The sequence below is a fragment of the Rhineura floridana genome, chromosome 8 (assembly GCF_030035675.1).
Source record: "Rhineura floridana isolate rRhiFlo1 chromosome 8, rRhiFlo1.hap2, whole genome shotgun sequence".
Taxonomy (NCBI): Eukaryota; Metazoa; Chordata; class Lepidosauria; order Squamata; family Rhineuridae; genus Rhineura; species Rhineura floridana.
The window spans coordinates 4,748,684-4,773,394 of NC_084487.1; the positions used below are offsets into that span (position 1 = coordinate 4,748,684).

Below are 24,711 nucleotides of genomic sequence, written 5' to 3' on the forward strand. Positions count from 1 at the left end.
TCTATATTTCGATTGCTCCTGCCTTTTCTTTGCTTCCCGTCCCGTGGCCTTACGCCTCGCACCGCGAGAAGCGTCGCAAAGGTAGTCGGCGATCGATTCCTTTGGCCTGAGCGTCCCCACCCCCTTCCCTGTGAGGACGTCCCCCTCCCCTTTCGCCTCAGCTCCTCAAAAGCCGACCCAAGAAGCGCGCCTCCGATTGGCGGGCGCTGTGCAAGGCCGATGCCCATTGGCTAAGAGAGCCGGACCGACGCTTTCTCCCTTTTCCTCCTCCTTCCGCCCCCTCCCCCCGCGGGCCTCGCGCTCCGTTTTGGGCGGTTTTGGTGGGCTTGATTCTGAGGGGACGGGCGGCGAGGCCGAAGATGTCGGCGGCGGACGGAGAAGGCTGGGACGGAAACCGGCAGCGAGGAGGGTCCGGCGGGGGCGGCGGCAACGGAGGCAACGGACTGGCGGCTCAAGCCGCGCACGGGGGACTCCTCAACCGTTTCGTCAGGCTCCCGCCGGGCCCTGGACGAGGCGGTGAGTGAGAGGAAGGGCGGAAGGGGGAGTGCCTCCGCCGCCATATTGAGCCCCCCCGCTGCCCCTCCCCCACAACATTGGGGGCTGCTTGTGGGGAGGGGCTGCTAACCCCTAGATACCTTGTTTTGGGGGGCAGACTTGCTGCTGCTTCCTGGGGGTATCTGTGGCTGACCACTGTTGGAGGCAGTTCGCTGGGCTGGGGGGAGGGCATTTTGGCCTGCCCCGGTTGGCTCTCTTTGGACCCTCCCAAGAAGTATTTTCTGTAAAGTTGCCCCCACGTACACGCCTGTTTTACACACGCCAGCCCCATGGCCCAAAGAGGATTGGAGTATTATGTCTTGCAACTTGGGTCCACAGCACTGACTGGTCCTGACCCTGCAGGGTTAAGTGGGGGTCGTTATCGTTCCCGTGTGTTTGCTGATGCGTGGCTGAAGCTGAGATCAAGCTCCAAAGGCCGCCGACGCAGAGGCGAGACCGGACCTGAGGGCAGTGGTGCGGTAGCAAATCTAGAAGTGCAGTGCCCCTTAATGACAGTCATAGCCATGTCCTCTTTTTTCGATACTGGGTTGAGAATGTGATCCTTGTTAATGCCTTCTTCCATAACGATAGAAGTCCCTATGAGCTAATAAGCATGAAATGGAAGAGTGTTCGCTACTGAGAAGAGTCTTCTCAGCAGCTTACTCACTTCCTTTCACTGATTGGGCTACAGTCAGCAGGAAAGGACAAGGAAGCACGTTAGAAGACTCTTCTCAGTGGCAAACACACATGCTGATTGGTTCATAGGATGTTGGAGACATTGGGACCCTGCTCCCAAAAAAGGGGGAGGTCTAAGACCCTCAATGACACACCCCTGTCTGAAGGCTTCCAGGCTCCTGGCTTTAGCCAGTGTGCAGCACCAGCTTTTGGTACCTTTTATGGCTGCGACCAATTCTGCCCTGTAAATCAGCACAAGTTTTTATTGCATTTTAAATTTGCATCCCGATTCTGTGCATGCTTCTTGGATGTAAGCCCCATGGGATGGTGCATATTCCCAAGTTAGGATGTCTAGGATTGCAGCTCTAGTTGCATGTGTTTCAGTCGTTTATATAGCTTCTGTTTCCTGCCCAGATGAGCTGCCCAATAAATAAAACTTTTGAAAGAATCAAATGCAGTGTGTAAGTATAAAAATGCAAAAAGGGAAGGAGGGATGGGTCAGATATTGACCAACTTGCTGAAATCGACAGATTTTCAGGTGGTGTCAGAACACTGCCAAGATAGGGAGTCCAGTAAGACATGTAAAGATAAGGCGCTCTCCTGTGCCACCGCCAAGCAAGCCTCTGATAGTGGAATGCCTGGAAGAGCCTCTCGGGATGATCTAACAGATCAGGGTTCACCTTGGGAAAAGCGATCCTTTAAGTATCTGGGTTCTAAGCCATACGGAGCTTTAAAAAGGGTACTCGGCACTTGAAATAATAAAAAAAATCCGTGTAGTTGGTATGGCAAAGAAGTTGAATAGTTCAGAACTCTCACTCCTCTCTGTGCCAACTGAAGGCTCTTTAGAGAGTCCCACTACTCCAAATATTGTTCAAAGATGTAAGACATGGTACTGTAATGCAGTCTAGATGTAACTAGGGCACATACATAACCGTAGCTAGATCTGCCTTCTGTAAGCGAGTGTGTAGTTGGTACACTGGCCTAAGATGTTCAAGTGCACTCCTTCTTGGTTGTGGTTGCCACCTGTATTGGCTACCTAGGAACCCTCTCAAACGGAACATTTTCCAAGGGTACTGCAGTGGGCTGTTTCTGTATCCCTGGATCAGTGGTCATATTGACCAACAGCACATCTAGAGGTTATTCCCATCTGCACATACTTAAGTCCCATTTCACGTTACTGCTGAATGTGTGCTTAGTGGGGGCATGGAGCATGGCTAGCTCAGGGGGAGGGGGTTGGTTTTGAAAAGGGCTCCTGTCTTGTCCAGTTGTAGTTTTTTTTAGCTCATATGCAGTCCATTATCAGACAATTCAGAGCATTTGCAGCCTTTCTGGAAAGCAATGAAAAGCACAGGGAGAGGCTGAGTGTCACTGCCATACTGATGATGCTGTACCTCATATCTGCAGATGACTTTCCCAGCAGTTTCCTGTAGATATTAAAAAGAAAACACCAGGGACCAAGGTGTTGAGCAGAAGTCCCCCACCTCACTACTTTTTTTGTAAGCTAGCCACCAAAAAGGACTGAAACCACAGCAAAAGCCTGTCCCAGTCAGATGATCCAGAAAGGTGTCATGAGTGATGGGACTGAGAGATGCTGAGTGGTCCAGGAGAACCAACAGGGATGTGCTTCCCCCTCCCTGTGTAGAGGGTACTAGAGCAACCAAGGCCATTTCAAAAATGGGTTCCATTCCTTTCTCATGCAAGAGCATTGAAATGGAAATGGACTGACTTCAAGTCGATTCCGACTTATGGCAACCCTATGAATAGGGTTTTCATGGTAAGTTGTATTCAGAGGGGGTTTACCATTGCCTTCCTCTGAGGCTGAGAGGCAGTGACTGGCCCAGGGCCAGAGTTATTCAAATGGTGATCTGGTCAGGTGACACTTGCCCACAAGATGACTCCACCAGCCAGAAAAAAAAATGTAACCAACATAGAAAACCATTGGAAATGGTGCCTTCGAGAAGTTTGTCAGCCAGGACTGCATTGAAGTCTTGAGCCAGAAGACCATAGAGCCTGCTGCTGGTCAGCCCTTCTCTCGCCACAAGAATCATGACAAACCTTCCACACTGCAGGAGGATTAAGTGAACGGCTCCCGTGGTGAAAGAGCTGAGATTGGACCCATTCATTAAAGAAGATCTATTCACTGCTGGCAGACACCCTGTTCTAATTGGCCAAGTGTAAAATATATGTTAGTTTCACTGTTGGCACTGGGTGCTTGTCCTGACCTGGAGCAGGCAGTTACTTTGAACAGAACAGAATCGAGAGCTTGCCTCTAGGTAACACTCCCGTGGCAAGAAGGCATCCTCAACAGGACTGGGACTGAATCAGTAGCTGAGGTAGCACCAGGGGAGCTGAATGCCAGTGGGCTCACATTGGATTTTAATATACTGTTTGGCTAAGTTAAAATAAAGATTATTTCCTTGGAGAAATAAATGAGCATGTATTATTTGATACAGAATTATTTTGAATTAATACAATCTTGAGAACTCATTTTAATTGAACTTGATTACAAGTAAAACACCCACATAACAAATAAACTTTCTGCCACTGTAACTCTTTGTTTCTATATCTCGACCTCTCTGGAGGCATTATCACATTTTAAGAGCACATTTCGGCCGGGCAAAAACACTCTAGGAGGATGTAGAGCAGGCCCAGTGAGAGGTGTGGCCTGGGCAGAGGGCCAGAGAGAGTGGCCTGGAGGGCCACATTCAGCCCCCCTGACCTCTTGTTATGGTTCTTCAGAAAACTCTGATAATTGTCATCCCCTTTGCCAATTCTAGCATTCGTCTAGTTCTTGATAAATAAAACTTTTCAGAATCACTTATATTTAGTAAGGTCTTTGCAAGTAAGGACAGCTGGTATAGCACAGTGGGGAGGAGAGCCTGTCTGGGAGTCCGGAGTCCGTGAGTTTAAATCCCCACTCATGTCTCCTGGGTGTCAAGGGCCAGCTAAAGATCACCCCACAGTGAGTGGCTCAGAGGTGACGTGCCCTGCCACCTGTGCAGCCGTGGGCAAGCTGCATTGTCCCAAGGAGCCCAGTTGCCCCCCAGCTGGCAGTTGCGGACAAGGAAGGGGCTGGCTTGTGCAGCTGTGGCAAGCCGAGCAGGCCCTAGCCAGCTGGGGAGGACTAGCCTCAGAAGAAGGCAATGGGAAACCCCCTCTGAATACCACTTACCATGAAATCCCTATTCACAGGGTCGCCATAAGCTAGGATTGACTTGAAGGCAGTCCTTTTCCATTTTCCAAGTAAGGAATTCACAATTTTTATTCTGATTGGGCATGCAAACTGCAGATACAAGCCAGCAGCTGTTTCCTCTGGGCTCACATTGGATACTGGAAATCACCCAATGATCACGTTAAGCCCCTCAAAATTAACGCATTTCATCTCACCATAAGCTTTATGCCATTGACAACACAATTGTATTCTTGCCTAATCAAAAATGAATTCAATGGAACTTTCTCCAGGTGTTCCTAGGAATGCAGCCTAAGTGAATGATGTTCCCTGTGCCAGAGGTGCCTGTATTTGGAACAGTATTCCAGAAAAGCATCCTGATTGTTGAATGAGCACCACTGCCCTTTCTGATCTTTGAGAGAGGGCATTGTTTTGCATTCCATCTGCCCACCTGTTCAGGCCTTGTCTTTTAGCACCTGTACTCTGGAGCCCTCTCCTTCAAGAAGCCCTCTTGGGGCTGTTCTCTTAGGTGGCAATCTATGAGCACTTCATGAAGCCAGCATATGACATCTTGTAGCTTATGGTGCTCTGAGCAAAACTTAAAATTATACTTTTCAGCAACTGTTTTTGTTGTTCGCTTACTGTGTTGTGTGGCAGTGTGTTGGAATTTGTGAGGAGAAATAAGATTTTGGAAATAATATGTGGGAAAGCAGTTTGTCCCAGATGAGCATTCGAGTTGTAGCCTTTGTATGTGTCAGCTCATCTTCTGTTTTTTAGATATTTTTCTCTGGCTATAACTTTTGCTTTTCTGTGTGTGTGGCTGCATTCATAACAGGTAATCATGAAAGACTCTTCTCTTATGAAAATTCACTGTTAAAAAAAAATAAAAAGAACGATAGAACATTCCCTGAGTTTGGGGTGGGGAGTCTTCACCCTCCAGATGTTGCTGAACTGCAACTCCCATCAGCTCCAGCAAGCATGGCCAGGGATGATGGGAGTTATAGTTCAGAAACATCTGGAGGGCCAGCGGTTCCCCACATCTGCCCTAATTGAAATATGGTAGTGAAATATGATTGGAAGGCAGAGGTGTGTGGGAAATCAACTGTTACCATGCAGAGTGCCACCTTTCCATGTCTTTGGCCACTGGAGCTTTTTGCACACATAGTGTGGGTATCTTTCATGGCTCACCTGTAGAATCATGAAGCCTGGGAACTCCCCCCACCCTGGCAATGAAAACATATTCTCAGGCAGTTGTGCCTTTCTTGATGCTGCAGCGTCATCCATTGCAATGCCTGCCTCTTACACTCGCAAATTATCAAATCTATTTTGCTTCTCTTCAAAAAATCTTATGTCTCTCTGCTTTAGGCCACAGAGTCCCACCAGCCAGAAGCGGCCACCGCTGCGTGGCAGACAATGCCAACTTGTACGTGTTTGGAGGATACAATCCTGACTACGATGAGTCCGGAGGGCCAGAGAACGAAGACTACCCGCTGTTTAGGGAGCTTTGGCGATACAACTTTGCTAATGGCACCTGGCATCAAATGGGCACAGAGGGTTACATGCCACGAGAGTTGGCATCCATGTCTCGTGAGTGGAAGGGGATGAATTCTTTCAGTAGTACAAAGTAAATGTAAATGCTCAGTCTTAACAGCCCGTCCTTCCCACCTGTGTAAGGGCAGGAATACAGTAAGATTCTTTCACCTGAGCTATTTCCAGATCTGTCTTGTAACTCCGGTAATAAAATAGTGTCTTATCAGAGTCCAGCAGTGGGCTCAGATGCCAAGAAGGATTTGACTGCAGATAGTTGCTGCCACTGGTGGTCCCCTGGGTCATATCTATGCTGTAGATAAATGTATGAAAGCTGCATTTTTCTGTTCTGGTGCCACAAAACAGTCTTAAAAGGAGTCTCAGATTCTAAAAGGTGTGATACCTTCTCCCCCCCCCCCCAAACACGATCATGGTGTTTTTTGGGACTTTCCCTCATCCCTTTTCTTTTAGAACTGCTACTGCTTGGGGCACTGGATGCTGAATGCTGGAGCCATGTCCTGTCTCTTAACTTCCTATGGAAAGCCTCCCTGGTGGATGCATTTTCCGTGAATCATCTGGAGCTCTTTGCTGTTCAGGCAGCTTTTTAAATTTCATTTGTGCAGCTCACTTTCTGCTTGTGAAATTCAGATCTGGGGGTGAATGTTAGTGGTTTTTATTGCTGTTTACTAACAGGAACGCAATATAAGTTTTACATAGATAACTGAATGCTGGGTAAAATGGCACACCCCTGTGTTTTCTTGGCATGTTTTTCTCTTTCAGTTTGCATGGCTGTTCATACTGTTCACTGCTCCAGTCATGTGCTGTTCCCACACACCCTGATTGCACAGCGTGACGGCTGTCTGTCCTTGACTGCAGGATTCCCTCCTCCCTTCTCTCCACACTTTTCATAGTGATGTCAGCTTTTGGTTATTTGGAGAACAATTCGGTAGACAGTACTGTTCTACGGTGGAATTGGGGGTGCCAAATCCTCAGGTCAAATGTTTCTTTTGTGTTTCTGTGTTTCGCCAGTTGTGCTGCATGGGAATAATCTCTTGGTCTTTGGTGGCACCGGGATCCCATTTGGCGAGAGCAATGGCAACGACGTCCACGTCTGTAACGTGAGGTACAAGCGCTGGGCCCTCTTCAACTGCCGAGGGAAGAAACCAAACCGCATCTATGGACAGGTAGGGTGGGATTATCCACTGCAGCAACTGCCAACCCCTATTTTAGGAAGCCCCTCTAAAGACAGGGAGCAGTTCTGTGTTGCTGACTTCTTAATTCAGATCTCATTCAGCTCCTCAAATCAGGGAAGGCGGAGTGGCAATAGTTCTTGGGGCCCTGAGCATGAAGTATACTGGAGTACATCTAAGAGATTTCATAATATGAAGTCAGAGAGAGAGGAATTTAATTTGAGCTACAGTTCGTGGGGGCTTAGCCCTGTAAAGGGTAAAATAAAATGCACTGGAGCATGTGCAGAGTGGTTTACCATTATAGTTACCACAACCATCTTCCATACGTCCAAGGCAGAGAGATTGTCTCCCTCCCCGCTGCCCCAATGTCTATATATATTGCAATATTTTAATACCACATTTCAGCCATAATGGTTCTCAAAGCAGGCCATAATAGTAAAATCAGACTTATAGGCAGATGATGTTCTGCCTGTAACTGAGGCACAGGTTAGAGTGTTAGACTAGGACCTGGGAGATGAGGGTTCAGATCCCCACTTGGCCATGAAGCTCACTGGGTGGCCTTGGGCCATTCATGAACTCTCAGCCTAGCCTACCTCACAAGGTTATTCTTTTTAAATATTTTATTGGGTTTTATGAGTATACAAAGAGGATGAAAGTAACAAAGTAATGGGCTCAAGTTGCAGGAAGCCAGATTTCGACTGGACATCAGGAAAAACTTCCTGTCTGATAGAACCATATGACAATGGCACCAATGACCTAGAGAGGTAGTGGGCTCTCCGACACTGGAGGCATTCAAGAGGCAGCTGGACAGCCATCTGTCGGGAATGCTTTGATTTCGATTCCTGCATTGCGCAGGGGGTTGGACTGGATGGCCTTGTAGGCCCCTTCCAACTCTACTGTTCTATGATTCTATGAAATAACAAACAAAAAAGAAGTCCCCCCAAAAAACAAGAAAGAGAGCAACAACCAATTCTGGACATACAATTTTGTCCCATGGGTACATACTCAGTAGTAGTCTACTTCACAGGGGTGTTGTGAGGATAAAATGGAGAGGGAGAGAGCTGCGTATACCACTTTGAGCTCCTTGGAGCAAAGGTGGGATATAAATGCAATAATGAATTAATAAATATTGCCCTGGCAATTATAGATCCAGACTACCAGGCGCTGTCAATGGTATCAGTTGGCTCCTGGCTCTGCTCCCTTGGAAGGTGGTGTGGCATATGAGATCCTGGGTGGGGGATGGGGAGGAATAGATGCTCTTCAGAGAGTTCTCCCCAGCCAACCAGGTGTTTCTGGGACCACTGCTGCTGCTCTGGGTGGGTGATAGCAAAGACTTCCAGGCCTTAGAACTGTTAGAGGCAACAGCCTCTGTGGTTACTGCGCTCAGAGGCTTTGGAAATATTAGTGCTGGAGCTGAGTAAACTTTGGCACTCTTCTTGGCTTGAAGAACTACCCTGTGGAATTCCCTCCCTTTGCATATTAGGCAGGCGCCATCTCTGCTATCTTTTTGGCACCTTTTGAAGACTTTCCTCTTTCAACAAGCCTTTTAAGCTGAGACCTATCCCAGTCTGCGTGTCTGTGTCAGAATTGCTTAATATGTTTTTTAATAATGTTTTTAACACTTTTTTAAAGTTGTTTTTTAAAATATTTTTAATGCTGTTTTGTTTTAATGTATTTTACTATCTGTTTTTATGATGTTTTAAAGTGTTTTAATGCTTTGTTTGTTGCCCTGGGCTCCTGCTGGGAGGAAGGGCGGGATACAAATTAAATAGATAGATAGATAAATAAATAAGAACTGGCTTTTGCTTACCTGATGGGTGCCAGGGTTCCTTCTCCCGTACTGTTTAACTTTGACCGCGTTCACACCATACATTTATTCCACTTTAAACAGTCATGGCTTCCCCCAAAGAAACCTGGGAAGTGTAGTATGTGAAAGGTGCTGAGAGTTGTTAGGACACTTCCTATTCCCCTCACAGAGCTACAGTTCCCAGAGTTCTCTGGGATGAGGGACTGACTGTTAAACCACTCGGGGAACTATAGCTCAGTGAGGAAAATAGGAGTCTGCTCTCAGCACCCTCACAAACTACCCTTCCCAGGATTCTTTTGGGGGAAGCCATGACTGTTTAAAGTGGAATAATAGTGGATTTTTTTAAACCACTCTAATAAAAATAAAATCTTAACAAAGCATTAACTCCTTCACAAATATACAGAATCAACCAAGTAAGTCTAAGAAATGGATGAGTAAATTGCAACACAAAGTTGTTTTATGGTCCTATCAGTGTGCAAGGATAGAGAGTTAAACAAAGAGAAATGAAGTGTGCATTCGTAAACCCCTCCACACCATTAGATCACTCAAAAAAGTTTAGATTATACCTCTCCGCTGTTCTTATTTTAACAAGGATCAGTTAAAACTGTTGATTTGAACTCAGTGGTTCTACATCTGAGTAAACAACACGCTTACGACTCTGCTGCATTTGTTGCAAAGATGAAAACAAGCTTTGTGTGAAATACTTGAGGGAGTCAGGCTAAATGTTTTGGCAACAGAGGCTAGAGTTGAGATTGAACAATGAAGAAGTTATTTTGTAGTCAGTTGACAAGGGATTTTTTTTCTGGGGATCAGTCATTGCCCCCCTTGATGTCCGTATGCTCATCTGTATTTCTGATCTGTTTAGCTGGAGGTCATGACAATCAATATGTTGTTAGTACAGAGCAGAAGTCGCCGCTGCTTGGCTGTTGATGCACAAACAGAGTCAATTGAGCATGGTCCTTGGGCATGTAAGGGCAGCAACCATGCTGAGGCTAATCAGGTCTGGGTTTTTTCAGTGCCTTGGTGGGAGATTGCCTAGGAATCTCCCCCCCCCCCCCAAAAAAAAAAAATATGCTTGATGCCTTGAGTTCCAGTATGGCAGAAAGGCAGGCTATCAACGAATGAAACAAGTGAGCTTGATTCTGAAATGCATATTTTCCCCACCAACATCCTGGAATTGTGGTTCTTTTAAAATTGACTGAAAAGTCCACTTGAGCAGAGGAGAGCTCTGCCTTCGCACAGTGCCCCTTCAGTTTCTCAACAGGCCTGTCTCCTTCTCCCTTACCAGGCTATGGCTATCATTAATGGCTCCTTGTATGTATTCGGAGGGACAACCGGCTACATTTACAGCACAGACCTGCACAAGCTGGACCTCAACACCAGGGAGTGGAGCCAGCTGAAGCCAAACAACATGCACTGTGACATGCCGGAGGAAAGGTGAGCCGGGCCTGGGAAAGAGGCGCTGCTTCTTGATGGCACCTGCCGCGTAACGCCGCTTGCAAGGTGACCAGACTGGAGTCTCCCTTTTATTTCTATGCTTCTGTTACAATAAAGAACATTTGTTTGACAGGGAAGTGGTGACTCCCTGCTCCCCCGTCAGCACTCTGTGCCTTGCCTTCCTCCCTGGGCAAAGCCTTCAACCCTGACTGTTTCCCCACGCTGTCCTCATCTCTTCTGTCTTCTCACCCCCCACCCCCAGTACAATCAGACCTTTTCTGGCTCTGAAGGATGGGCAGGGTGACCAGTCCTGTTGTAGAGAAGTGCATGGTAGGGCTGGGGCGGGGGGAGACTCTGCTTCACAACAAGCCCTCTTAGGGAGGTGTCCTTTGCTCTCTGAGGTGGGAAAGTGGGATGTCTGAAGGAAAAGAGACTGAGGTGAGCCTAGAGAAGCAGGAGGGCATTTCTGGACAGTCTGAAATCCTACCATTTCTACAAGAATAAGGCTGGAATCCTGTGCACGCTTAGCTAGGGAGTAAGCCCCACTGATCACAATAGGGCCTACTTCTGAGGAAGCCTAAGATTGGGCTGTAAACTAAACACGCACCCCTCCCATTATATTGTCAGCAAAGTTATAAACAGTATTGCAACTTAAGATCAGTAATAAATCATTTTAAAATTAAATTTCTCTGGTTCATAGCGGATCACTTCATCCTACTTCCACAATGCTAAGGGCAAAATCCATCCAAAATGATATCTTGATAGACACATTCTTATTAAAACATCAATTCCAATTCAAAACTTTCTGGTGTCTCCCCACCCCTCAGTGTATTCGCAGGGTTTGTTTTTGGTATCCCTAATTTGGAAACGTGCTATGAAAGTTCTAGTATGATTCCTTGGCTGACTAAATAAGCAGAAAATTGGCTGTACCACATTTTTTAAAATATATGAATGAGCAAATACTTATTTATTTAAAATATGTGTAGATGAAGCAAGAAATAATCCTGGCTTTGTCTCTTCAGATACAGGCATGAAATTGCACATGACGGGCAGAGGATTTACATCTTAGGAGGTGGAACTTCTTGGACAGCCTATTCCTTAGACAAGGTAATTGGATCAACTGCAGAAAGTTTTGATCAGGTTGGTTTCTAGCCGTTGAGGAGATCAGAAAGTAAGCCCATAACTAGTGCTGTGTAAAAGCACTGGCGGACTTTAATAGCAGAATGTTGGAATCTTGAACACAGTATTTGGGCTTATGCAGAGCGCTGAGTGATCCAGTGAATGGAGTTGGGCTTGGCTTAGGCGATCTGGATACCCGTCACACCTCTGACATTGATTGTGTGGCAGGTCACTCTTTTTTCCCCTCAGGACATCACTTTTGCACATAGGAAACCATCTCCTAGTGTGTTGTAGAGATAAATGCAATAGATATTGCAAATATTTGCAGATTAGGAATACTAATATGTATCATCTGAGTCTATAACAGGGCACAACCTAGCAAGAATTTCCCCGTGCAAGCCCCTTGGAAATGAATGGGAGCACATTTGCCCAGTGGCTGTTTGATTTCATTGGGATTGGGCAGCATGAAGGAGCCCTGCCCAGTGAGCTGATGGGAGGAGGAGCTGGAGCCTGCCTTCCAGGGGCTGGAATACTTCTCTGAGAAGCCACAGCAGGTGGCAAGCAGACTGTGAGATGCAGAGATTGCAGATAAGATATTGCCCAAAGCCAAAGATACCGGAAGGCTGATTGTAACTGCAACCTTTTCTCACTTTCCCAGTGAACAAGTAGACAAAAATCTTCCTTACAAGACTCGCACGGCTAGGGCTTCTTCACACAGCAGATAGTTAAGCTACGGAATGTGCTTCCACAGTGGTGATGGGCACCAATGTAGAAGGCTTTCAAAGGGGATTAGACAAATCCATGGAGAAGGAGAGGTCTATTGCATGCACCTCTAGAACCTGGCTATCTCGCGTGGGGATGCTCCTGGGTGAACTTGCTGTCAAAGGCGTGGAGTTTAGCCATCACTTATTCTGTTATCTTGTTTATAATTGTATTATTTCTGTTGCTTAAGATCCATGCCTACAACCTTGAAACAAACACTTGGGAAGAAATTGCAACAAAGCCTCATAAGAAAAAAGGTAGGCTTTTTAAAAATAGGATTTATGGCAGGGGTTGATGTGATGTTCCTATATATTAGTGTATATATGGTAAGTGCTGGTTGTTTAGAGTATACATGGTAAGTAGTGAAAGAGGAGGGGGAGTGAATGGGCAATAGAATGCTTGATGATTGGCTGAATGTTTAAAATGGCTGACAGTATAAATGAAAGGATGACAGGTAAATCTGGCGGAATGTGAGGGAGTGAGAGTGGAATCTGGGGGGAGAAGAGAAAGAGTGGATTGCTTGGTGGGGTTTGAGAGAGTTGTTTGCCAGGAGAGAGTGAAGAAGGAGGGAGGTGGAGTTCGGATTAGTATTGAGTAAAACCATATGCTTATGTGCCTTAAGAAGAAATCTTGTTAATCTTGTTAGCTTTGTTATCTGCAATAAATACTTAATTTGGTTTACCAAAGGCCTGATCCTTGGCTGGGGTTTCACAGACCAGAAGGGAGGGTAAGGTAATGACCAAGGCTGAAGGGGAACTGTAACAAATGGTGGCAGCGGTGAAGAGAATAACAATACCAGTATTCAGAGTCTCTGGGAATACTAGTATTGGGACGTTACTGGTGGTTGCCTAGCAGGGGGATCTGTTGAGATCTGTGCTAGAGCGGGGAGAGAAATCATAAGAGAGAGCGGTCCGGACTGGTGGAGTCCCTGGTGGTGCCTAGAGACAGGCAGTAACCACGAGCAGGTAGGAACCTGACAGGGAGAGCCAGAGAAGGAAGCATCACAGTTGAAAAGAAGAATATTGTTGTAGCTAGAAAAAAGGAGTATGTGTGTGAAGACTCAGAGATTCAAAAGAAATCTACAGCCAAGGACATATTCTCAAAACCTTGGTGCTTTCTCTTTTTTAAAACAAAAAAGTCATAGGTTAATCTGAAATCATACCAAAAATGTTGCATAAATTGAGTTAATGTTTGTAGTAGGTGGGTTCAGATTTATTTTTTCGTAATCAAGTAGTCTTCTGTTCCTAATGTGAGATGTTAACAAAACTTTGGATTCACGTTCTTTGTGGAAATTTGACATTTCAGAAACACTTTTAAAAATGTGTTCATTTACAGTTCAAATTTTGTAATTCCAGTCAGTTTGGGCTCTAATAAAGCCTGAACCTTTCTTGAAATGTTACCTCCCTACTCAGGATGGCTTTTCAAAGTGTCTTAATTCGATTAGTTTCTTCTTTATGCATTTCAAGTCAGGGTCGCTAAAGTGGTGCAAAAGAAAGGGCATTCATCCCCTCCCTCATTTTTATCGGTCTCACAATCCTATCTTACATTAGTGTCCCACGGAGTTCGCAAAGTGAGCCCAAAGTGTTCTTAGAATCACATCCTCATCCACACACAACTCTTAAACATGCTTCAGGAGGAGAGGTCCTGCTCCATTCTCCCTTTACGGGGACTAACAAAGGGATGTTTTAAAGGTCAGTTGGTGCTGAATGATCTTGTGAAATGCTTCAGAGCCAGGAGCAAGAATTATTTGGAATTCAAGATAAGCCCCTCTTCATGTTGACTTCCCCCTGTGACAAGAAACCCACCTTTGTGGGCAGTCTTTTCTTCAGTTTCAATTGCTCACTGTCAGATTTTTGTTCCACAGATTTCCCAGCAGCGAGGAGATGTCACAGTTGTGTACAGATAAAAAACGGTAAGAACAGCTGCTTTGGTTATATGCATTTCGGCATGTAAATGGTATATAAATCTAATAGTAATAATAATGTGTAACTGTAGAGGTTCCTGTTTGTGGTGTGTGAAATTCCAACTGGGTTAAACTGTCTGAACCTACCGAGCCATATTGTTGGAAAGCCTGTTGTGAGAGAAATGAAAGGTCACTCTGACTGAGAGGGAAACTTCACAATGGGCCGTGTGCGTCAACTGGACCCAGTTAGGCTTATTACATGTGTATGTTGCTTCCCTTAAAAAAAAATATCCCAGAGCTAGCTACAACCAAAGTAAAAAATAACAAAAATACAATCACATGAACGTTATTAAAATAGATTTAACAGACCAGTATATGATATCATTGGTGCTGCCTGGTGCTAAAACAATGAGGTTATGCCTGGGGGCCTCCTTAGAGGGGAGAGTATTCCATAAAGAGGGGGCTACTACAGAGAAAGAAGGCATGTGTGGGCTGGTGGCGGGAGAGGGGGAAGGCAGGAAGGAAATGGATGGATGTGGGCAAATTTACCATGCTGTCTCTTTCCCCTCCAAATATCTCAGACTAAATGTACTTCTAAAAAAATTATTACGCAGACCTCTAGGCAACATACATGATCTTCTCCCTCACCCCCACCCCTGGCCAAAAACAAATCGTCCTTGCAACAGTCTTCTAAGGTAGGTTATCATGGTCAAGTGGGGACTTGAACCTGGGTCTCCCTTATTGTACACACTGGGTTAGGGGGGTGCAGTTGAGACTCACAGGCAAGATTAACATTTTTTTTTTGTGAAAAGAAAAATCACATATTAACCACAGAGAGAAAGCCTGGCAAGATAAACTGAAGAAAATTCTGAAGAACTGTGCAAGGCCCATTTACTGACCCTCTGTGGCCTTTCATTTCAGATGTCTTTGTCTGCGGAGGATACAACGGGGAAGTGATATTGGGAGACATCTGGAAACTGAATCTGCAAACGTTCCAGTGGGTGAAACTCCTGGCTGTCATGCCAGAGCCTGTATATTTCCACTGTGCTGCTGTGACCCCAGTAAGTGGCTGTGAACCCCACCCCCTCTCTAAGGGCCTATATAACGTTGCACAGAAATGGCCACCAAGAAGGGTGGATGGACTAACCAGCTGAAGTAGAGATTTCAGTAGACTGGAGTCTTTTCAACCCTGGCCGTCGGTGAAAACTTTGGCACTGGCAAACCCACCTTCAGTTGCTGTCAGCAAGCCTTTCCCACCCCCAAAATTAAAGATAAAACCTTGACTTCACCTCCCCAGGAGGTGGGAATTGCGCTGCTCTCCCTCTCTGGCTGACATACCTAGTGCTTTCTCTGGGCCTCCCTGGGAACCCTTCCCAGCTCTGGGCAAAATCTCTGGGAAGCAGCTCCTCTTTGTGCCCTGAGAATTACCTTCTGGTTTCTTTGTAACAGCTGCCTTCCAGATATTTTGCCCTATGACTCCCATCAGCCCCAGCCAGCACAGCTGAAGCAGAAGAGGGGCATGTGTGTGTCAAAGAGCCATTCATAGGTTGGCGCTCAGTGAGTAAGTCAGGCACAGTACAAAAAAGGAGCTCACGTTCATTGAGTGCTGGGCAACCTGGCTGGTGATCTTGTCAGAGCATCTCCTCTGCCTGTTGGTGAAGCTTGGAGTGCCTTTTGGATGACACATTGAACACAGGCAGTGCCTCTTCTTCACAGGCATCCAGACGTTTGCAGTTCTGCACAAACCCAGCAGTGATTTCCTTTCTCTGGTTTTCTTTCCCTGCAGGCCGGCTGCATGTACGTCCACGGGGGCGTGGTGGACATTCAGAGGAACAGACGGACTGGCTCTCTCTTTAAGATGTGGCTGGTCGTGCCCAGCCTCCTGGAACTGTCCTGGGAGAAGCTTCTGGGTTTTTTCCCCCACTTAGCAAACCTCACCAGATCGCAGCTTTTGCACCTTGGACTCACACAGGGACTCATCGAGCGCTTGAAATGAGAACCTCTTGTTCTTAAAAACACTAATTTAAAAAGTGACTCCTCCCTCCTCTTTCTTCTCCCTTTCTCTCCCCCCCTTCTCTCTCTATTTATGAGCACTGCGAGGACACTGCTGAGATGGGAAGCCCGACTCCAAAGCCTTACTCGGCAAAAATACATCAGATGCCTTTTCTGTGAATTTTTATTTTAAAGTTTATGGAAGTCAGCTTTTTTTAATTTATGAATACCTATAAATACATCATGAACAAAAGATGCTGTTGCTGAACTAATTTATACTGCTTTAGCTGCATGCTTGTAGTCCCAGAAGGGAAGGAGGGTGGATGTTGTGACCCACCTCCCCACTTCAAGTCTCCTAGTCACTGTTTCGTAAGATGTGCTTCACTGCAGCGATTCCAGCAACTTGCTTGAAAGGGAACAGGCTGGCTCCCTCTGGAATCCCTCATAGCTCTTGCTACACTCACTGCCTCTGTAAAAGTGTTAAAAGACCTAAAAACTGTTGTCTTACAGATGTTGCAGCTGGAAAAGACTGGTGCGTGTTGTGATTTTCTAAAATGTGTGTCATTTTATTGCCTTTTCATATTGAAATGTCCGATTCAAGATTAACTTATTTACAAGTGGCTGGGTGTCAGTGCAACACTCTCTCTGTCCTGGATGGTGGCAGGAAGGGATAGAGCGTTGTCCAGCTATCGTTCTTGATATCTCTGACAGTGAAGGAGTTAATGGAGATAAAGAACTGTGAATATGTTAATGGTATTTTTTTTTCCTGTTGCAAGTGTATGAGGAGAGAATTTGGAAATTCATGTTCAGTGCCACAGCTGTATCAGCCGCTAGTTTTTCTTAGGTAGATCCTGGACTCATCTCTGCTGGCCTTTGAGTTGCTTTCACTTCCTGCGAGTTGGTTTGTTTTAAAACCCCATTTTCCTCCCAAAAAACCCTTCATGTTAACTGGTCGTTCATTCCCAGGAAATGTCATGTTGTCACCGATGCATTTTTTTTCTTCTTGAGCCTGGGCAAAAGCCTGACATTCTGCTGTGGACAGTATTTGCCTTTTTTAAAAAAAATGCTGGAAAAGGAAACCATGTCTGTGTCTTAACTCGCGTGTTTGCAATGGATGTGGAAAGCAGTCCTGTAGAATGTATACCAAAACAGCCCTCAAATCAAGCATCATACCTAGCCTGAAAAACTGGGTTTTTTTGCTTTTTTAAAAATTGTACATGAAATCATGCGATGGTTCTTGTCAAGTTGTTTTGTTTTATTCAGATGGGAGCACAACAGCTCTCTCTGGAGAGGGGTTCAACACTGCGTTCACATTACATCAAACTATGGTGTTCCCGATCTCTATGTATGGATGTGAAAGTTGGACAGTGAAAAAGGCGGATAAGAGAAAAATCAACTCATTTGAAATGTGTTGGAGGACAGCTTTGCGCATACCATGGACTGCGAAAAAGACAAATAATTGGGTGTTAGAACAAATTAAACCAGAACTGTTTCTAGAAGCTAAAATGATGAAACTGAGGTTATCCTACTTTGGACACAGCATGAGAAGACATGATTCACTAGAAAAGACAATAATGCTGGGAAAAATAGAAGGGAGACGAAAAAGAGGAAGGCCAAACAAGAGATGGATTGATTCCATAAAGGAAGCCACAGACCTGAACTTACAAGATCTAAACAGGGTGGTTCATGACAGATGCTGTTGGAGGTCACTGATTCGTAGGGTCGCCATAAGTTGTAATCGGCTTGAAGGCACATAACAACAACATGGTTCAATGGCGCAGAAACAAGCCCTGAAAAAGGTCAGGCTCTTGCAGCCTGTCCTTCCCTGTGCCTTTTCCTCATGGGCTGTGATTCAGGATTGCCGAGCCTGATTTAGCATCAATCCATAATTTTGTCTCAACATCTGAATAGGCAGCCCTATGGTTTGCAGTTGCTACCAAATCATAGCTTGATCTTAGTTTGCAATTCTAGGTTTCCCATTCTATGTTTGACAAGTGCAAACCACTGTTTGCATGTTGGAACGCTGAGGCAAATGGTGGTTTGCTGCTAAAGCAGGATGGGAAGTCTTGGACTGAGGCGTGCAAGGTGGTATGTAACCTTCCCATTCCTCAGTTGTGTAGTACTGAGCCATGGTGTCTTAAGCAAGTGAATGCAGCCCGTGCGCGTGTGTCCTCAGCCTCCAGTAGCCTGTGCGTGTCTCACGTATTTGAAGTCATTCACCCCCTCTGTGGCTGATGTTACCTCTTTGCAGCAAACCTAGTTTATATACAAGCAGTAGAATCAGGTGATAAAGCTCTTCCCTGACTATACCACTTCATGCATTATTGAGCGGTGGATGAGTTACACCACGGGGAAGAATGTTGCTGGACTGCAGCTCCCATCACTCCCAGTTGTGCTGCCTAGGGTTTAGGGAAGCTGGAGCCCAACATCATCGGAATGGCCCCAGGTTTGCCCAGTGCTGCTTTACATGTTTGAATAGGCCTCCACAAGCAAAGCAACTCCATGTACTTAAAAACCAGCATGGCAAAGAGATGTGGTATGGTGTTTATCTCAAACTGCACAAAGTTCTTTTTTTAATGCCAGAGTATTCAAGTATGTAACCCCTTCCTGCCGGAAGGGGCACAGTCCAAGAAAAGGAGGTTTAATGTCTGTTGTGGGAACGCTGGTGGAAGGCAGTGTTACAGATAGAATTACCAAGCATATTAGAAGAACAAGTCTTGCCGCAGAACCAGCAGGGCTTCTTCAAAAGTAAGTCCTGTCTCACTAATCTATTAGAATTCTTTGGGAGTATCAATAAAGTATATGAGTATGATCCAGTAGACATTGGGTACTGACTTTCAAAAAGCTTCTGATAAAAGCCCCTTGCTAAAGCTGCCTGAGTAATAGCATTTATGGGATAAGAGGACAGGCCTCTTTATTTCATTTATGAACTGCTTCCCATGAAACATCCTGAATTAGTAACAATAAAAACATTTTCAAGACCAATACAAATAGATCAATAGCTTGTTAAGGAACAGGAAGTGAGAGTCGAAAGAAAGTTCTTCCAATGGAGGAATGTAAGAAGCGGGGTCATCCTAAAGGGCCTGCGCTTTTTAACATGTTCATGAGCTACCTGGAGTGAGGGGTCAGCAGCTAGTGTGCTGATGTTAAATTGTTAAAGGTAGTAACAACACAAGGATTGCGAGAAGCTCCAAAAGGATTTCTCCAAACTGGGTGAATGTGTGTGAGAAATTGCAAAAGCCATTCAATGTAAGCAAGTGTAAAGTGATGCTCACCAGCATAAAAAAAAATCTGACTTGACATGTACTTGTGGTAACTGACAACAAAACAGGTTTTGGAAACGTGATCCCTGGGCTTCAATTAAAATTTCAACCCAGTGTTCAGCAGTTGTGAAAAAGGCACGATCAGTGGCAGGGATTATTAAGAAAGGAATTGAAATCACGAGACCAGACAAAGAAAAGCACAGAGTTAAAAAACTGGCATTCACTTCCAGAACAGGTAGTGATGGCACTAACTTGGCATGTGCATGAGCTGAATATTTCATAGATACGTGTTATAAATTTGGAAACTGCTCCTCAGTGTATAAAATAGAGAGTTGGTATGGTCAGGCATCAGCTGAGGGATACTGCCAACAGCCCAGCCCCACTCCAGATTTGCTGGTGCTCTTCACCATTGCAACATGCTTCTTCACCCACTTTTTGCTTTGGCCCAGGTGACAGTGGTGGTGCTCCTTTTCAAAAGAAAGTACTTCACACAGCACCAAGTTGTTATTATTTGTTTATATCGTGCCCTTCCTCCCATCAGGAGCACAGGGCGGCAAACAAAAGCATCAAAAACATTAAAACATCATAAAAACAACCCTTGGGAAATGGACTGCCCTCAAGTCGATCCCGACTTAGGGATTTCATGATAAGTGGTATTCAGATGGGGTTTCCCATTGCCTCCCTCTGAGGCTAGTCCTCCCCAGCTGGCTAGGGCCTGCTCAGCTTGCCACAGCCGCACAAGCCAGCCCCTTCCTTGTCCGCAACTGCCAGCTGGGGGGCAGCTGGGCTCCTTGGGGCTATGCAGCTTGCCCACAGCTGCACAGGTGGCAGGGCACGTAACCCCTGAGCCACTCACTGTGGAGTGATCTTTAGCTGGCCCTTGACGCCCAGGAGACATGAGTGGGGATTGGAACTCACAGACTCCGGACTCCCAGCCAGGCTCTCCTCCCCACTGGGCTATACCAGCTGCTAAAAAACCCTTAAAACACACTAAAACAAAACATCTTCAAAAACATTACTTAAAACTATCAAAACATCTTCTAAGATTGAAAACATTTTAAAAAAGAAAGCTTAAGAACATATTAAAAAGCAGTTCCAGCACAGATGCAGACTGGGATGAGTTAAACTATGGAATTTGCTCACATAAGTGGGAGTGATGGCCACCAACTCAGACGGTGTTAAAAGAGGATTAGGCAAATTTGCAAGGATTCCAATGGCCACTAGCCACAGTGGCTTTGTTCTACCTCTGCTGTCAGTGGCAGTATTCCCCTGAATCCTAGTTGCTGGGAATCACAAGTGGGGGGAAAACTGTTGTGCTCAAGTCCTACTTGTGTGCTTCCTATAGGCATTAGGCTGGGCACAGGACACTGAACTAGCCTTTGGACTTATGAAACAGCAATCCTCTACATGCCAAACTTCCCCTGGCAGTAGTTAAAACACTGTATTGTCAAAGTAGTCTCTGCAGGCAGCTACCTAAAGCAACTGGGTGAGGGACATGTGAAATTGCACACAAACTGGGAGTAGATCCTTAAATTCTGCAGGGGGGAGTGAATTGTTTGCATATTTAAATATACCAAAAGAGAGGTTATGCTGCCAACCTTACAGCAACTGTATATGGGCTGAGGTAAGTAATATGGTTTGAAGGCAAAGTTCTCTCCAGGGTATTGAGTGAAGGTCCTGATCTGTGTACATAAAAAGGAGACTTTCATGAGCATTGCTTGCGCAAGCAGGAACAATTGCAGCATAGTGATGCCATGAAGCTTTGTGGCTTTGCCCCTCCCATTGAAAGAATGAGATAACATCTTTATTGACAGTTTGGTAGAAGCAGCCATACGTTAATGCCATTTTAAACTGCAACTATGATTGGAGCAGGAAGATTTGCAAGCTGTAGCTATCTGCCTGTTAAGCACTTTATTTCCATCCACATGTAAAGCCTCCACCTTCGGAGAGGGTGTATCCTCTCTGGATAACTGCTCACTCTTCTTCCCCGTAATTTTCTATTCATGGGCTCAGTTTAAAAATAATAATCTTAAACTCAAGGTATTAGAGGCAAAAAAGTAGTAATTGAAGTTAACTTTTGCATTCTTGACAATTCCAAATCTCACCCAGTATGGGAAACTGGTTGAGGCTTCATCTAAAAGAAAAGGCAGTTTCCAGGCCAGCAAAATGGACTGTCACAATTGCAGTCTGCAATGCCCTACGGACAATACTGAGCCAAACAGATGAAGGGTATGACCTGTGTACAGGATAAGGCAGCTTTCTTGAGCAAAAGCCTGAAACAAGCTGCCACTGAACTTCTCAGGGTGACTGACAAAACTCCCATCTACCTACCTTTGTGCCTCTCGCAGAGGCCTCGTGAACGAGCCAAGGAAAAAAAGAATGTCACAAGCACACAGCTTCCCTCTTAATGCACAAGAGATGACGACTCAGTGCTGTGTTTTTTAAGAAAAGAAGCATTCAAGGACAAACGGGAAACGCCTTCAAAACAAGAGGGTTTTTTTTATTGTGCCTGGAGTAAAGAACAGTGTCAGCTTTACGTGGAAGTCGCCCTGTGAGCACCACCACCAGGACACGAGGTAGCCATTGTGAACAGACCTAACCCAACAAGTCACTAATGCATCAGGAGTCTTAAAAAAAAAAACAGCAGACACTGGAGGTGTCTGGTCCTTGGGAATCTTCTGAGGGAGGGGGTGAGGAGCCTCATATGCTGACTGGACTTTCTTTCTTGGCTCCACAGGAGTTTGCCAGCATCCTTTTATGGCTTGCAGCCCTCTTTCATGTAAAAACACTGAAGTGTTGGGGGAACAAGCTTTAGGCTGGCAGGAGTTTAAGAGAGGCTCTTTTACCTTAATGGACGCAAGAAGGGGGCGTCCTGGAGGGCGGCTGCTGTTGATTTTTATTTTAAAAAAAGCCAGGCCTGGATGAGTCCCTGAGGGAGAGGCACGTTTCTTGGAAGGAACTGCTGATAGGGAATCGCAAGAAGGGGCCCAGCACAGCAACACTTCAGCATCCATCAGGCGAAGGGGCAAAATAGTAGACAGCCAGGAGGGTGAAGTAAACCATCACCAGCACAGTGCCTGGGAGAGGAGAGAACAGGCCAACATTTAAACGGTTGTGGTCCAACATCGTTCAGATGTGGGATGGGGAAACCCTCTCATAATCACAACATTCCTTAGTGAGAAAAAGCCAGGATTCAAAAGGATGCTCGTTTCTGCACCCAGTCCCAAATTCTGAGCCCTGGCAACGTAACTGCAGGAGCTCAACATGTTCATACACATCTCTGCCCGGATTAGCTGCCTAGGATGTGGTGGTCTCCTGGGCCTGCATAGCTTTGGACAGGCAGCACCAGAGTCCAGCTCTTGAAAGCAAGGGGCCGTTACCTTGGAAGTAGTCGCACTTGCCATCCATAAAGATGTAGTTCATGAGGACGACGCTGAACATGCTGGCGTAGATGTGGAGGTCGCTGAAAACCAGGACGAAATCCGTGGGCTGGAGAAAGGAAAGAATGTGAGTGAGCAAAGCAGACCATAACTGTGTCGACTGGATGCTTAGATAAAAGCAGATAACCAGACTCTCGGATCCTTTTCTAATCACACCGCTCAGCTAACTGAAGCAGAAGCGAAAGAAGAGCATCGTCTTTAAATGTGCAAAAAGAGGGACAGGATCCAGCTGGCAGGTCAGATCCTGAGCTACCACACCTTCTCGTTGGGCAATTTTGACAGGTAGGCAGGGTTGCCCACCTGCCAGTCACCTGATGTCAAGTTGTGCTGCAAAGGAACTCAGCAGGGCTTGAAGTCACCGCCCATCAGCTGATCAGCAGTGACAAAGCCCTGCTTTCCACAGAAATTGGCTGAATTTCTCACTGGGAACTCCAGAGGGCAGCCAATCCTGGCAGGGCTTGCTTTTGGCACCACATTTAAGAGGCACCAGATGCAAGCCCCCCTCGTCAAGGAACAATCAGGAGCCCACTTCAAGACTCCAGAATGTTCCTTTGCAGCCTGAATTTACCTGCCTCGCAGCTGAGGTCATATATGGGGCAGCTGGTTGTGGCGTGGGGGGAAATGGCCTCACTTGGTCTGCAGGCCAGAGGTTCCCCAAGCCTGATATATAAAAAAACAAAATACAAAATACAGGCAGATTTCGTCTTACAATTCGGAGGAATCAACTCGTAGGACTGTGGATGAGTAACAAGAGCTCCCCTTAGGTTTTTGCAGGAGTCACTCGTCAGACAGGGACAGTTTCAGCCCTACCTGGAGTTGCGGGGATTGAAATTGAGGCATTCTGCACGCAAAGCAGGTGCTCTACCGCTGAGCTTCAGTCCTTCTTACTGACTAGAAACTTGAAAGAGAGCGACAGTGACAGAGCGTCGGAAGGGCTGCTCACGTTTCCTACAAGAAGTGCTGGAGGATGCCACGGTGGCACCCATCCTGTTACTTACATAGAAGACGGTGAAAAGCACCAGGATGGGTATCTGCAACATGCAGACCTGGACAGCGATGCAGTTCCCAATCTCAATGCTGAAACAGAGAGGAGACAAGGAAAGGGAGATGGAAGAGGGTGGCCAAGAATTTCCTGGACCTTCCACAGCGGCCACAGTTCAGGGAGCCAGAGCAGTGAGCTCCAAAGATTTCAGAACAGCAGCAGCAAGATGGAGGCAGGTCTGGATGCACGGGGCCACCAGGGAAAAGGCTCTGACATCCCAAGCGTAGGGTCACTGGGCAAAGCAGATATGGAAATGGCCTGCTGTCAAGTCGATTCTGACTTATGGCGCCCCTATGAAGAGGGTTTTCATGGTAAGCAGTATTAAGAGGGGGTTTACCATTGCCTCCCTCTGAGGCTGAGAGGCAGTGACTGGCCCAAGGTCACCCAGTGAGCTTCGTGGCTGTGTGGGGATTCGAACCCTGGTCTCCCAGGTCATAGTCCAGCACCTGAACCACTACACCTCCCATATAATCCAAAGGGCTGAGCTGAAAGGCCTCTTACTGTTTGTTTGACTGTTTTATATCCCCCCCTTCCTCCCAGCAGGAGCCCAGGCCAGCAAAAAGCACTAAAAACACTTTAAAACATCATAAAAACAGACTTTAAAATATATTAAAACTAAACATCTTTAAAAACATTTTTTTAAAAGCTTTAAAAATATCTTAAAGAAAGAAAAAGTTTTTGTTGTTATGTGCTTTCAAGTTGATTATGACTTATGGCGACCCTATGAATCAGTGACCTCCAAGAGCATCTGTCATGAACCACCCTGTTCACATCTTGTAAGTTCAGCTCTGTCGCTTCCTTTGTGGAATCAGTCCATCTCTTGTTTGGCCTTCCTCTTTTTCTACTCCCTT

General features: G+C 45.9%; 3 protein-coding genes across 3 annotated transcripts in view; 1 reads left to right on the forward strand and 2 right to left on the reverse strand.

Annotated features, from left to right (window-relative positions):
* ZC3HC1 (zinc finger C3HC-type containing 1) overlaps nucleotides 1–742 on the reverse strand; it is a 28,171-nt gene extending 27,429 nt beyond the window's left edge. Inside the window, exon 1 of the mRNA XM_061638027.1 lies at nucleotides 636–742. Coding sequence (XP_061494011.1) covers nucleotides 636–727 — 92 coding nt within the window. The 5' untranslated portion in view covers nucleotides 728–742. The remainder of the gene's footprint in view (nucleotides 1–635) is intronic.
* Nucleotides 160–17,341, forward strand: KLHDC10 (kelch domain containing 10). Its single transcript, XM_061638029.1, has 9 exons — nucleotides 160–516; nucleotides 5,744–5,965; nucleotides 6,935–7,089; nucleotides 10,191–10,339; nucleotides 11,362–11,446; nucleotides 12,411–12,477; nucleotides 14,085–14,132; nucleotides 15,045–15,184; nucleotides 15,910–17,341. The coding sequence occupies exons 1-9, from the start codon at nucleotides 360–362 to the stop codon at nucleotides 16,117–16,119; spliced, it is 1,233 nt and encodes a 410-aa protein (XP_061494013.1). The 5' UTR covers nucleotides 160–359; the 3' UTR covers nucleotides 16,120–17,341.
* Nucleotides 17,342–21,857: 4,516 nt separating this feature from the next.
* Nucleotides 21,858–24,711, reverse strand: part of LOC133363261 (uncharacterized) — a 54,836-nt gene continuing 51,982 nt past the window's right edge. The window contains exons 18-20 of the mRNA XM_061582651.1: nucleotides 23,817–23,895; nucleotides 22,759–22,867; nucleotides 21,858–22,455 (exon numbers count right to left, since the gene is read on the reverse strand). Of these exons, the coding sequence (XP_061438635.1) occupies nucleotides 22,382–22,455; nucleotides 22,759–22,867; nucleotides 23,817–23,895 (262 nt within the window). The 3' untranslated portion in view covers nucleotides 21,858–22,381. The remainder of the gene's footprint in view (nucleotides 22,456–22,758; nucleotides 22,868–23,816; nucleotides 23,896–24,711) is intronic.

What these genes read in the sequence shown, in the direction of transcription:
- KLHDC10 (XM_061638029.1), top strand. Translation starts at nt 360, where the DNA reads ATGTCGGCGGCGGACGGAGAAGGCTGGGACGGAAACCGGCAGCGAGGA. An exon ending in TGTGACATGCCGGAGGAAAG is followed by an intron (nt 10,340 to 11,361) that starts GTGAGCCGGGCC and finishes TTGTCTCTTCAG; the next exon opens with ATACAGGCATGAAATTGCAC. An exon ending in AAAGCCTCATAAGAAAAAAG is followed by an intron (nt 12,478 to 14,084) that starts GTAGGCTTTTTA and finishes TTTGTTCCACAG; the next exon opens with ATTTCCCAGCAGCGAGGAGA.